Source organism: Rana temporaria, chromosome 4 (genome assembly GCF_905171775.1).
Source record: "Rana temporaria chromosome 4, aRanTem1.1, whole genome shotgun sequence".
Classification (NCBI taxonomy): domain Eukaryota; kingdom Metazoa; phylum Chordata; class Amphibia; order Anura; family Ranidae; genus Rana; species Rana temporaria.
In genome coordinates this window covers 263937717-263952936 of record NC_053492.1, presented here as the reverse complement: position 1 = coordinate 263952936, position 15220 = coordinate 263937717, and the positions used below count along the sequence as shown (strand labels likewise).

The 15220-nt window shown below is 41.7% G+C and overlaps 1 protein-coding gene across 1 annotated transcript in view; it reads left to right on the top strand.

The window, feature by feature from the left end:
• Positions 1-12207, top strand: part of CD164 (CD164 molecule) — a 42411-nt gene extending 30204 nt beyond the window's left edge. Inside the window, exons 5-7 of the mRNA XM_040350214.1 lie at positions 3253-3324; positions 6385-6444; positions 11343-12207. Of these exons, the coding sequence (XP_040206148.1) occupies positions 3253-3324; positions 6385-6444; positions 11343-11500 (290 nt within the window). The 3' untranslated portion in view covers positions 11501-12207. The remainder of the gene's footprint in view (positions 1-3252; positions 3325-6384; positions 6445-11342) is intronic.
• The last annotated feature ends 3013 nt before the right edge of the window (positions 12208-15220 follow it).

Sequence of the window (15220 nt, the reverse complement as noted above, 5' to 3'; positions counted from 1 at the left end):
TCACTTACTATTTTACAATCCGCCGCCGCTCCGCATAGATATTCAAAAAAGATAGTTAATAAAACTATATCTACACCGTTGTCATTTTGCTTGTGGGCATTGTGAAGCCTACAGGCACTTACTTCCTGGAAGTCTTGGATGGGGAGTGATAATTGGGTAGCGCACTGCATCCTGGGAAATGATGACACACATTTCCCAGGAGCATTAGAGGGAGATGATGTCAGGATCCTAGGTGATTCCAAAGGCAGATTTCGTGGGACTGCATAGCAACAGGCATTTCCAGATGAGTAAAAAAAAAAAAAATGTTTTCAGTCGTAAGCTTCAGTTTAAAGCAAAATAGTTTTTTTGATGGAACCTCCACTTTAAATTGTTTATCTCTGAGCTCTTCCCTTCCTCTGACAGCAAAGGAACTAATAAATGAATGGGTCAATTGTTAGTTCATGGTCATTGTACAGATCACGACTGAAGCACGACTGAAGCAGATGCAAGTAACGTACCTTTGTTTTTAGTTACCCTTTCCGTCCTTTCCTTTCTTATACTTCTTTTTTTTTTTTTTTTAAATATGTACCAGTAAACCCAGTGGTCAGTGACTTGTAGCTAGACTGCAATTTTCTTCTTTTTTTTTTTTCCAGCGGACAGTCTAACACTAATACTTTTGATACTAATGCAGTGATCAGTGCTGAAAATATGAACTGTTGCTATACTAATGACACTGACTGGGAAGGGGTTGAACATCTAGGACAATAAAAGGGTTAAATGTTCCTAACCAGTGTTTTTTGTGTACTTTGTGATGTGTTTGCAAAGGGCTGCGATGGATTATATTCCTTGCATTGCAGTTAAAGAAAATCCATCACATCCCTGCTGACAGACCCAAACTCTGCCTTGTTTGCAGCTCTGTTCTGTGTCTCATCGCCAATCAGCGGGTGCCAATGGACATCAATTGGCCGGCACCCGCTGAATGGCTTGTGCTGTGTCTACCCAGGAATGGTGGGTCACTTACTAGGTACCATGAGCCAGTGCAGGAGAGCTGCTCTGCCGCCGTATAACTAAGTTATGTGATCGGCAAATGGTTAAAGAGGAACTGTCCATCTGACTTCTGTGTGTGTGTCCCCCCCCCCCCCCCCCACACAAATAAAATGTGTTAAAAGTCAGCCGCTACAAATACTGTAGCGGCTGACTTTTAATATAAAGACACTTACCTGCCCCTGGATTCAGCGCTTTCCTCGCCTGACCTGATTCTTCAATCGGCTTCGGGTCCAGACACCTGCATCTTGAAAGGAAAGCTGCTTTCAATTGCACATATGCTAGTCGCTTTGGGATCTGTGCTGTGTCCCAGAAGACTGTGGGTGAAGGAGAGGGCAAGTTCCCCTTGGATTGCCTTGGCGCCCCCACAAAAAAAGACAAATGTAAATGAGGAGGGAAAAGAAGGAACAGCAGAACTTCCCTTTTTGGGTGACGTTCTGCTTTAAGTAACAGAGCTGTGTTTATTTTTTTTATCTGTCTCAAAATGGATAGAAAATAAATTATTTGGGTACAGTGTTGCATGATGGAGTGATTGTCAGGCAAACTATCGCAGCGATAAAAACTGAAAATGGTCTGGTAATGAAGGGTTATATACTGGCTGATACAAGGACAGCTTCACTTTTATGGAAACCCCCACTCCAAGACTCCCCCGTGGGGAAATATTAGAATCACCAGACCTGAGATCTTTGTGTGTGTGTGTGTGTGTGTGTGTGTGTGTGTGTGTGTGTAAAAGAAAAATACATATATGTTTGGGGCTGCATTTCTAAAATGGAGTTGGAGATTTGGTGTCCTTAATGCTGAAAAAAACAAGCAGATACTCCTCCATCATACCATTAGGGAGGCGTGTGATTAGCCCCAAATATATTCTGCAGCAGGACAATGACCCCCAAAAATACAGTCAATACCGTTTAACTATTTTTAGTGTAAAGAGCAACAAGGCACCCTGGAAGTGAAAGTTTAGCCCCCCATATAGACCGATCTCGACATCGAGTCTTGTCTGGGATTACATGGAGAGAGAAGGATCTGAGGCAGCCTACATCCACAGACGATCTATTGTCAGTTCTACAATATGTTTGGAAAACAACCTACCTGCCGAGTTGCTTGAAAAACTGTGTGCAAGTATACCTAGAAGAGTTGATGCTGTTTTCAATGAACTTGCAAATAAATGAAGGGTCTATAATTTTCATAGGGGTATTTTAGATGATAGAGGCAGAATATCACCCAAAAATCCAGAAAAAACACATGGTACAAATGTTATGAATTTGAATTGCAGTTCAGTAAGTAAAATAAGAATTTGATCCCCCTACCAACCTACAATAATTCCTGTCAATTTAAAAGGTACTCCTAACGACAACTTGTTACATGTATAAAAGACTCTTGTCCACAGATTCTCTTGGAAGAAATGCAAAATAACCGTCAATCGCCCTCGGTCTGGAGCTTAATGCAAGATTTTGTCTCATGGGGTAAGGATGATCATGAAAAGTGAAGGATCAGCCCAGAACTGACCGGGAGGAACTGGTGAATGATCTCAAGGGAGTTGGGACCAGTCTCCAAACAAACCACCATTGGTAAAACGATGCGCTGCAATGGATTAAAATTCTGCAGCACCCACAAGGTCCCCCTCTTTAAGAAGGCACATGTACAGGCCCTTAAGTTTTCCAATGAACATCTAAATGATTTGGAGTAGGAACTCTAAGAGCACCATCCCTACAGTCAAGCACGGAGGTGGAAGCATCATGCTTTGGGGCTGTTTCTATGCTAAAGGTACAGGCCGACTTTGCCCCATTGAGGGGCCAATAGACGGGGCCATGAATTATAAAATCTTGGATGAGAACCTTCTTCCCTCAGCCAGAACACTGAAGAGGAGTTGTGTATGGGTCTTCCAGCATAATGATGCAAAACGTACCACACAGGCAACAAAGGAGTGGCTCAAGAAGACGCACATTAAGGTCATGGAGTGGCCTATCCAGTCTCCAGACCCTAATACTCTAAAAAATGTATGGAGGGAGCTGAAAAATTAGAGACCCTTTTATTTCTTTGTAAGTGGGAAAACGTACAAAACCAGCAGGGGATCAAATAAGTATTTTTTTTTTCCTTACTGTAAATATCTCAGGAAATAAGGATTTGAGTGTGTGTGAAAAAAAAACTACATAGTAATGTAGGCCATGTATAGATTGAAGTGTTTCTAATGGCAGCCTGTGCCTGACTTTTTTTTTTTTTTTTTTGTAGCGGTCCCAACAGCAAATACAACTGTTGTTCCCACATTACCCACTACTGCTAATGCATCTACTAGCACACATGGTAAGTTTCTGTAACCACTCTTTATTAAAGATCACTTTTTATGAAGGTTTTAGTTTATTTGGGGATGCAGATGAATGACTGTAATCCTGTGTTCCTCCACACTCATTGTCTATTAGCCATGGCAATACTAGCACTCTAGTCATTTGCAATGTTTTGTGTGGCGGGCCCAACGGTATTTCTCTACCTCCAAAACATTCTTGTGACAGCAAACTCTTTCACAACCTTGAACGCTGCCATAGAGAGAATGTACGAAGCTGTGGTGGTCAACTTTTCTTGATATGGTGGGCCTTAAGTACGGCCCACGATAGGGTCACTTATACAAGTATAATAGTCAATGTTTGAGATGACAGACGCACAATAGGTTTAGCCAAAGGATAATGATTTCATGCAAGCGATGGTCAGAGACTGCAGACAAGATGCATGCAATGGCCTTGTGGCCAAAGAGACTTGTGGCCTGGGGACTTTTTACATAAAACTACTATAAATCACTACTTTAGCAGGGCAAAAGAGCAACAGAGATTAGTCTCTACATAGGCCCTGGGGCTGCACAAAGTGTGTCTAAGGGCACCAGGGGCCTAAAACATTTTTCTTCTGATTGTCATAATTTAAACAGAAAGTCAATCTAAATATCACCCTTTCAGAATACAGTGGAACCTCGGATTGCGAGTAACGTGCATTTCGCAATATGAGCACTGTATTAAAAAAAAAAAAACTCTGCAAGTGTTGTCTCGCAAAATGAGCAGGATTTAGGCCAAAGTGGTGTGCAGTACTGCATTTGGCCTGAGGTGGGGGGCGCCAGGGTGGAGCCAATCGCAACCGTTCGGTAATGCTCGGAAAGACACGAAAATACTCCGTTCCCAAGCCTTTCCTATGTTTGCCGAGGTCAGCCAAGGTGTCCTCAGGCCTTTCTGGCCATTTCCGAGGCTCTCTCCCCCCCCACCTCTGGCCGCATGCTGTATTGATTGCCATTGAAGTCAATGCGTAACAAATTATTTTAGTTTCCATTGACTTCAATCGGGAAACTCGCTTTGATATGCGAGTACTTTGGATTACGAGCATTCTCCTGGAACAGATTATGCTCTTAATCCGAGGTTCCACTGTACTTTACAACCTGTAATAAGTAGGGTTGTCCCGATACCACTTTTTTAGGACTGAGTACAAGTACCGATACTTTTTTTCAAGTAGTCGCCGATACCGAATACCGATACTTTTTTTAAATGTGTCCCCAAATGCAGCGATGTCCCCCCACGGATGCAGCCATGTATCCCCCCCCATCCAGCCATTGTCTCCCCCCCCCCCCCATGCAGCCATTGTCTCCCCCCCCCCATGCAGCCATTGTCTCCCCCCCCATGCAGCCATTGTCTCCCCCCATGCAGCCATTGTCTCCCCCCCCATGCAGCCATTGTCTCCCCCCCATGCAGCCATTGTCTCCCCCCATGCAGCCATTGTCTCCCCCCCCCATGCAGCCATTGTCTCCCCCCCCATGCAGCCATTGTCTCCCCCCCCCATGCAGCCATTGTCTCCCCCCCCATGCAGCCATTGTCTCCCCCCCCATGCAGCCATTGTCTCCCCCCCCCCCCATGCAGCCATTGTCTCCCCCCCCCCCCCATGCAGCCATTGTCCCCCCCCCCCCCATGCAGCCATTGTCTCCCCCCATGCAGCCATTGTCTCCCCCCCCCCCCCCATGCAGCCATTGTCTCCCCCCCCCCCCATGCAGCCATTGTCTCCCCCCCCCCCCATGCAGCCATTGTCTCCCCCCCCCCATGCAGCCATTGTCTCCCCCCCCCATGCAGCCATTGTCTCCCCCCATGTCCCGCTTACCTGCATCCCCGCTGCCGCCGACTGTGTAATACGCCGGGAACATTACAACTTTGAATCGCTGTAATGATTGGCGCGGCGCTGCGTATAGACACTCCCCCTCGCTCGTGATTGGACAGTTTACCCGAGCGAGGGGGAGTGTCTATGCGCGGTGCGAATCATTACAGCTATTCAAAGCTGTAATGTTCCCGGCGTATTACACAGTCGGCGGCAGCGGGGATGCGGCGGGATGCGGCATCACGGCGGCGGCGGGGGGGAAGTATTCTATATTGGTATCGGGGGTATTTGCGGGAGTACGAGTACTCCCGCAAATACTCGGAATCGGTCCCGATACCGGAATCGGTCCCGATACCAGTATCGGTATCGGGACAACCCTAGTAATAAGGAAGCGCAGCGAAAACGTCTTTTGGAGGTTCAAACATTTGCTGTGTACCTCCATGTTATAGTGACACATGTCTATGGTGGGTCTTCCACCAACTTTTTGAGGGCAGGAAATGGGGGGGCGGGACACAGAGGTTCTAAACATTGACATTCCACACATTAAAATGTTTGGCTGGAGGTGTACTTTAATTGTACATCTATAAAATGTGCAGCAATGCAGCGTTACTATAAATACCAAATGTGTCTGGTTTGTGTTTAAAGTTGCAAGGCTTTTTTGCTCTGTCAGATGGTGGTGGAACTTATACAGGGTGAATGAGACTCTGGCATTGCTTCACGAGAGGCGGTTGCATGTCCGTCCCTCCCCCCCCTTTATACCAGGAAGGGAAGGTATACTCAAAGGTGAGGGAATGGGTTTGGGGGGTGGGCTAGCAGGAGCCCATCAGTTTGCCCATTTAGGCCAGAGTCTGTTTCAGGCATAGCTCAGATATTCTTACTATAGGTGGTAGTCTAAAGGGCAGTGTGTGCGGAAAGTATTGACAAAGCTTTTAGCACACTTTAAGCTGCAATTTGAAGCAATTGAACTACTCTGTGGCTCTTGTCTGGAAATACTAAATACAGATTGTAAAGCTGAATTGCACCCAATAACATATTGCTAGGAGGTAAGTATTTCAGGCAAAGTTGCTTATAAGATGTAATTATCAGTGGCTAAAGAGGAACCCAGTTGTAAAGGTGGGGTGGGGGGGCGGCAGATAATGCATCACACTTTTTGCACAACTTGGCAAAGGGCATGATTTTTACAAGCTGTCTCTATAGATTTATTTAATTCTCTAAGAATTTTTTATTTATTTTTTCTTTAACCAGCTCCGACTGAAAACAGCACTTTAGTTCCTGCATCAACCACTTCTTTTAACATCTCTACAAGTAAGTCTTATAAATTCTGTTGGAGGCTTCTTCCACACTGGCAGTGTTTAATGCTCCCCTGAAAAACGGCTTGCAGTGGATCGCTTTAGAGAAAGAAGGCTCAAAGGTGTTCAGGTGGCCATTTGCAACGCTCTTCCATTCACTTACATGGGACGGTTTGACAAGTGATGCAGCCTGTCAAATTTGGTTTGTCGTGTGTACTTGCCTAAGCAGCACTGTGTCTTCTTGAGGATGGAAATAATAAGCGCAACCACCTGTTTTTATCATCCCCTTGAGACCTGTATTACTGCATGTAGATGGATATAGAATATATATATATAATATAACAAATTATGGGGGCCATACACGTCAATAAAAGATACATTTTTCTATGATACAAACAAGGAAGTTGATTTTGATCAGGAGCCAGATGTGATTGTAAAAAAACAAGTGCATCGGTCTTCTTTATGCAGTCTCATAAGCTGATTAATCAAAATATGATCAAACTTATGAACAAAGTATATCAGTGCGGCCAATCCATGCAATGTGATAGATAATTTTATTGCATTAGACTCTAATCTAAATTGAATCCAAAGTTATCAAAAGACAGATTATGGCTATTACATTGTTTGCCCATTCACTTTGATCAAAGTGCACATCGATTGGGTAATAGAATTTGAAGCATTTGTGGCCACCGTTGGGGGGGGGGGGGGGGGGGGGTTGTGGGAGAATCATCAGCAAGAGGAAAAAATTCCTCTAAGGTCTAAGGCAGGGGTGACCAACCTTTTCACCTTCCTGGGCCACATTGGAAGAGGCCATACATAACAATTAAGATAGCTGATAATCAGATAACACGTTGACGATCGCTGATATAGATAATGAACTTATGTGAGTAACATAACCTGTTTTTTACTTTTAGAACAAAAAAAGAGGGGAACATAAAACTAGTGTGATATTTGACACTGTATTTGATAAACTTAACACATCAAGATCTGGTTGGATGGATGTAGTAGCACACCTCCAATAAATTCTCTAATTTTGCCCTTTGTGTGCTTCATCAATTTTCCACATTTTGCCATGTTGCAACCAAAAACATAAATGTGGGGTCAGAGTTGATGGGAAGATGGATGGAGCCAAATACAGGGCAATCTTAAGCCTCGTACACACGGTCAGATTTTCCGATGGGAATTGTATGACAGGCTGTTGGCGGAAAATCCAACTGTATGCTCCATCGGACAATTGTTGATTTTCCGTGGACAATGAATGGCGGGCTTTAAAATTATCCGTGCATACACAAGTCCGTCGGACAAAAGTCCAAAGTACAAACACGCATGTTCTGAATCAATGCTCACCAAATGCGTATATTAGCAGGAGGTGCTCAAAGAGTGGCGCTAAAGAGCTGAAAAATGCGTAACTATGTTTGTGTTTGTTGGCCGTCAATTGTGTGATGTTTGTATGCATGACAAGTTCATGGCCAACGCCTTTCGGACAAAAGTCTGAGGCTTTGTCCACAGAAAATCCGATTGTGACAAAATGTGGAAAATTGAGGGGGTATGAATACTTTTTCAAGGCACTGTAGGTGCTGCTGAAAACTGATGACATGAATAAGATGTGATTGTGAAGAGTGGGAGATTTTTCTTTTGGGAAGATTAGTTATACAAGTCCAGTAAAGAGACCCTGTCAAATTTGTCTACGGCCACATGTGTTTGCTAAGTGTAAATGCATTTATGCAAAATATTCAAAAAATAAATAAAAATTGGCATCTTTAAACTCCATTTTTCCACAGACTTTACATAGTTCGTTTATGCCAAGCTGGCCCAAAAGAACAATGTCCCTCACTAACGTGAGGCCGCTGGATGTGCGGTACAAACTGTATATAGCTGAGGCTGCATATCTCGCTGTGTTCCGGTTTGAGCGGAAACTTCCTGTCTTTATACCCGGAACACAGGAGCGTCTACCGCAGCAGCACTCAGAGCATGCAATATATATATAAAGCTTCCTCTGATTGCCTGAGCCAGAGAGACAGGCTGATGTCACAACCTCTGACTTGACCAATTGCTTGCTCTGAGCGGCTGAGTCCTACTGCTGTAGACTTCTGTGTTCTGGGTATGAGACAAAGTCTTGGCTTGCACCCGGAACACAGTGCGGTATACTGTATGTAGCCTTAGGCTGACAATACATGGTCGAATTTCGAAAGAATCTTCTTTTGAAAATAAAATTTGTGCATTTTTGGAATCCGATGGCGCCACCAAGCCTTCAATTTCAGCTCATGTTGCTACAGAAAATAGTTTTTGTGGCTGGGAATCTTCATTTCTTTCCGGGAATTTTCTTTTCTTGCACATTTCTTTTTTGATTACATTTCTCGCACAATTCTCCCATCATTGATTAGAAACTTAGTTTGTTTTTCCAAAAATGTACAACATGTCCGCTTGCTCAAATTCGATGGCTGCATGAAAATCGGCTGTTGCTGCAGCCCACTAATGGTGGGAGATATGAACAAAATTTCTTAAATACAATTTTCGAAATTCGACCCGTATATGGCCTGCCTTGGTTGCATACAGTGTATACAGCACATCCAGTGGACTGGCAGATTAGTGAGGGATATTGTTTGTTTTGGGCCAGCTTAGACCAAACAAACTATGTTGAGTCTGTGGAATGATGAAGTAGTTCTTTTAGGTTTACAATTTTGTGTTGGGCCACATTCATAGCTGTCCTGGGGCCACAGTTTGGACACCCCTGGTCTCAGGGATAATATAATATAATCCAGCCTCCAGGAAAGAAGGGGAAAGTCTGGACATGACTGAAGCTTTTACTTACATGAAGGGTGCGAATAAGCTTCAGGAGGGCAGTATTTGCAATGCAAAGCCAACATCAAGAGCTCTGGGATATGACTGCTTGATCCTTTTTATGCTGTGTGTTTCTAGTCTTTCTCTTCTCCTTGGTTCCTTTTATGTCTAAGGCTTCATGTACACATAGCCTAATATCTCCGCTGGATGTGGGAAAATGCAGCCAGCGGTCAAAACATTCCTATCAAGAACATGGTTCTTCCCCGTTCAGGAGAAGGGAGGTTGAACCTCCCCTAACCGCAGCCGTTTCTAAACAATCCTAAAAGCCTATGAGGTTTCTATGTAAAGCTGAACCAGATTTTGCACTCTTCAGTTTTAGTAAATCCCTCTGTGTACATGGACACACAGGCGTTTGTGAAGTTGAGTTTAGGAACTTTGGCAAAAAAAAAAATGCTAAAAGGTCCTAAACTCAAATTTTAGGAGCGGCTGATGTACAGTACAGACCAAAAGTTTGGACACACCTTCTCATTCAAAGAGTTTTCTTTATTTTCATGACTATGAAAATTGTAGATTCACACTGAAGGCATCAAAACTATGAATTAACACATGTGGAATTATACATAACAAAAAAGTGTGAAACAACTGAAAATATATTTCATATTCTAGGTTCTTCAAAGTAGCCACCTTTTGCAGCAGACACATCTCTAGAACTGTTAAGAGGAGACTGTGTGAATCAGGCCTTCATGGTAGAATATCTGCTAGGAAACCACTGCTAAAGAAAGGCAACAAGCAGAAGAGACTTGTTTGGGCTAAATAACACAAGGAATGGACATTAGACCAGTGGAAATATGTGCTTTGGTCTGATGAGTCCAAACTTGAGATCTTTGGTTCCAACCCCCGTGTCTTTGTGCAACGCAGAAAAGGTGAACGGATGGACTCTACATGCCTGGTTCCCACCGTGAAGCATGGAGGTGTGATGGTGTGGGGGTGCTTTGCTGGTGACACTGTTGGGGATTTAATCAAAATTGAAGGCATACTGAACCAGCATGGCTACCACAGCATCTTGCAGCGACATGCTATTCCATCCCGTTTAGTTGGACCATCATTTATTTTTCAACAGGACAATGACCCCAAACACACCTCCAGGCTGTGTAAGGGCTATTTGACCAAGAAGGAGAGTGATGGAGTGCTGCGCCAGGTGACTACCTCTTGAAGCTCATCAAGAGAATGCCAAGAGTGTGCCAAGCAGTAATCAAAGCAAAAGGTGGCTACTTTGAAGAACCTAGAATATGAAATATATTTTCAGTTGTTTCACACTTTTTGTTATGTATAATTCCACATGTGTTCATTCATAGTTTTGATGCCTTCAGTGTGAATCTACAATTTTCATAGTCATGAAAATAAAGAAAACTCTTTGAATGAGAAGGTGTGTCCAAACTTTTGGTCTGTACTGTACCTAAAGCCTGAGAAGGGTTTTTACGTTTGTTTTTTTTTAACAATGCTGATATACAGCAGATTAAATTTTACAGTAACACTTTCCAGAAATTCTGTTTTCTCCCCCCCAAAAAATAGTGCTAGCATGCTAATTCAGAAATAGGCCCTTTGGTGGCTTTTCATATATAGCTGAGATGCTGACCTGGCACCGTTCAGCGTTACTTTTGTTAAACCAAAAATCGATTTACTGAAATAAAAAAATATTTTATTTTTTCTCCATCACTCTCAGATTTTTGTCAGAATTGAGCAAAACGTGAACTCGTTAACAGCGCTGCCTTGTACCTATTACTGATGTAATTCTTGGCACATAACTGGAAAAAAGTTATCTAGCATTGTGGCTATGCTGCTGGTTTTATTGCTATCCCTGTACCTCAAAGAAGGCTCAACTGTGTGCTAATTCATAATGTTTCAAAAATGTTTTTTTCTATTTTTATAAAAAATTTAGATGTATGAATCTGCAGCTGGTTGTCCACCAGTGATGGTTACTGTAGGGACAAGATGCTCCACCGTATGGACATCCATATGTGTGTGGATGATTTGTGTTTGTTTGTTTTTTTATTAGCATCATCCTTTTACCCATGTTATAAAGTATGGCAACTGCAGTTTCTAACATAATTTTTTATTTATTTGCTTCTGCAGCCACTGCAATTGTGCCAACATCTTCCCCTTCAAAAAAGAACACCTTTGATGCCGCTAGCTTCATTGGTGGAGTAGTCCTCGTTTTGGGTATCCAAGCAGTTGTATTCTTCTTGTACAAGTTCTGCAAAGCCAAAGACAGGAATTACCATACCCTATAAAACCTCTCGCTTTGAACTGTTGGCCAACATCGCTCTAACCAAATGTTAAACTTGAAGATTTCTCATGGACCTGTTGAAGAAAGAGGCCTTTTTTTTATCTCTGCAAATTAAACGGAACCATGTTTGTGACCTCATCGTCAAGAAGAAATTTACTACAGCTCTGCAATGCTGTGAACTGCATGCTTCAATCACATCGGCTTCCTAGAATATCTAAAACTGCTTTATAATTATTATTATTTTTTAAATATTGCATTAGAGGGTAAGAAATATTTCCATGTGTAAATCTATGAAGTACAACAGTGACATCTACATTAGAGTAAACTTCTGGAGAATGTGATTGAACTGACAAACAATACAGTACATAAGCATTAGGTGAGTGATGAGGCAGTATAGTCTCTAGTTGGTACCTACCAATATGGGTTAGTTGAAGTATATTTTTATTTTCCCTTTAAATTCTAATAATGTGACTTTTACCGGAAGTTGATTATATAATGGAAATCGATTTGATTTCTAAAGCAAACTATTTCTTATAGTTTAAGTGCACCTTATTTCTACGTGAAGGTGAAATTTAGAAGATTTGTGCCTTACAGACATTCTGAAAGTATAACCCATTATTTACCATTGCTTTGATTTTCCTAGTAATTATATTTTTTATTAACTTTTTTCCTATTGTGAGTATACCCAAATTAAATAAATCGTCACCTCTACAGTGTGCTTATTCTTCACCCTTCGCGGTGACTACAGGGTTCAAGTGAACTGCAAAACCAATTGATTGGATGGTATTCCTTGAATGGAATGGTTAAACCAAAAATGGAGGATGCATTTGGAGGATTTAAAATGTTTATTATAAAGGAGCATATTTAACTTGCACATTGTGAATTTATTTAGAGCCTCCCGTTATCTCTTGGTTGTCTTTCAGTGGTGAGTGCTTAGGGTTTAAATATGAAAATCTAATATGTGATGGAACTAGTTTGTAGGTGTAGCAATAGCTGGAGCAGGCTTATATTGGAACTTTATTATAGGATAACAGATTTCTCAATGATGTGCACTTACAGCAATGCTGTTAACACAGTTTAGCGTACTAATAACAATATTTAAAGTAAGGGGGCCAGCACCTGTTCTCCCCAATTGGTCTATTTATAGAAAATGATGTGCCAAAGGCAGGTCTTTATTTGATTTGGTAGTAGACAATTCCAGAACACAAGTAATAGAAATGAGGATGTTGATGGCGGAACAAAACATTTTCTTGTTAACTTGCGTGATGACTGTTCACCAGTTTGTGGATTCATTTTTTCAGCCATATATGTTGGCTGATTTCTATGTAATTAAATGCTCTACTTCTGTGCGCTCGCTTAGTGCCTTAGAAGGTCTGAAGTGAAATACATGTGCTTCTTACACAATAATGATGGGCATCTGTTCATTTGGCAGAGTACTGCATCTCCTATGTGTGGATTCACTCTTCGGGTCCATGCACACAAAAATAAATAAATGCTGCTCTTTGAGGAGCTTTGCCTGTAGAATCAACTATAATTATCTTATGTCTCCATGCACATTAGGATGTTTGGAGGCATACTTTAAAGTAAAAGTTCAAGCGGGGTTCCGGGCATAATTTATTTTTATTTTTTTGCAAGCTAAAATTAATCACATTAAATAGTCACTAAAACTTATAGCTCCCCAATCGATCCAGAAACCATTGCAAAGACTTGCCTTATATTCTCCAGCTCATGTTGTGGCCGTATCCATCATATGTGTGGGCATGTGAAGCCCAGTTCCTTTTTTCTTCCTGGTTTTCAGGGAGAGGTGCATGCTGGGCGATTTTGAGGCACAGTAATGCCCAGAGACTTCTGGGAAATTAGTGTCATCATTTCCCAGGAGGCAATAGGGTCTTGGGACAGGAAGTTGAACCACTGCGGACTAAGAACTAGGCAGATAACGAAATATGTCTAGTAACAGCCAGATAGAAGTCAGTAATACATATTTTTTTTTTCTTTAACATTAAAGGCAAGCTGTTAATAGTTAATTTTTAGGGTGGAACTCCACTTTCAGGCTAAAACTAAAATCTCTAAATCTACTTGCATCCACAATCTAAGACTAACTCTAACCCTGTAAAGAAGAAATCGCTATACAACTTTTTTCTTGAAGTCCGGTCCTACGCTGAGCTGTCAGCAGCTTCTCTGTGTGGGATAATGCAGACAACGGAAGCCCAATAGTAACTCTATGTTCGACGTCACTTCCTAGCCATTGTCGGCCGTCTCCTGCACACAGCTTCCGTTGCTGGAGACCAGATCGGAGCGTAAAGGTCTGTATAGCGATATTTTTTGCTTTACAGGGTTAGATAGGTTAGTCTTATATTGTGTGGATGCAAGTAGATTTAGAGATTTAAATTTTGGGGTGAACTTCCACTTTAAGCTCAGCTTTTATAGGCAGGCAGAAAAAAAAACCCCTCTGTTATGTGTTTGAGAGCGGTTCTGGGGCTGAAAAAAGCAAAATATGGCAAAACGCTCCCAAATGCTAGTACTAGCGCGCGTGTTTTTTTTATTTTTTATTTTTTTTTAAGTCTCGAGTACATGGACCTTTCATATGGTCCTTTTTTTTTTTTTTTTTTTTTTTTTTAAAGACTTTGTTCTATGTCTTTCTGGTGTGTCACGGGAAAATGGATTTCTCTAATAACAGCTACACTTCCAATGGTGAAAAAGACTAATGATTAAAGAGCATTGCCTTAAGAATTCTATGCTGTACCCAAGTGCACATGACATTTTATAGACTTTTGCTGCATGAGCCAAGCGTTGCTTTCAGCAGTATGTAATTACTTGCCTACAAACTGTTCCTGTAAGCTGCATTTTCTCTAGTGATCGGTCTGTCTGAAGTTTAGAGAAGCTGAGAATTGCAATTTTTTCATTGTGTTTATTGCAATAACTTGTGCATACAAGTCGTTTTTCATTTATGTGTCCCACTTGTGACTCTTCCCGTTTCAGAAAAACTGCATGCGATACCATACTTTATTGAAAGTCTTTACACCTTCTACCATGATATGTAAACTATTGAATCATTTGAATATGAGGCTATATAACCTTGTGGTGGGAGATAACTCCTTCATAATTGTATAGGTTCCACCCCACAGAAACCCTGTTAAAAATGTTAGAGATTCTAAATTGATGAGAAATGTAAAAAAAATGTAACTCCGATTTACAGCTTTCGGTAGATCTTGGTGCTAAAGGGTGCTTTTGGTGCCGAATAGCTACCTGATAAGAAAATGGCAACTTTAATAAGATCAATTAGTGCTAAGAGTTAAGGTTTAGGGATTTAAATTGGAGGTTACAAGTTAACAATTGGTTTTAATTCTTTGGGTTGTGGTTCAAATGGCGTTGATAGTTTGTGTGAATTTTCTCTTCAATGTGTTGTGTTTTTTTTTTTTTTTTATTAAGTTTCAAACTATGGGGTTGATTTATGTTTTTTTTTTGTCAGCTTAATTGAACAAGGTGAAGTTAGAAGCTGATTGGCCCAGATTTTGTGCACTCTGGTTTAAAGCGGGGGTTCACCCTGTTAAAAAAAAAAAAAAAATGTTTTTTTTATTAGACCATTACATTCGGCATCGTAGCGCGAGCTACGGTATGCCGGTCTTACATTTTTTATCCCCGTACTCACTGTGCTATGGCTCATTGAAGATTCCGGGGAATGGGCGTTCCTATGGTGAGAGAAGGTGATTGACGGCCGGCCCTG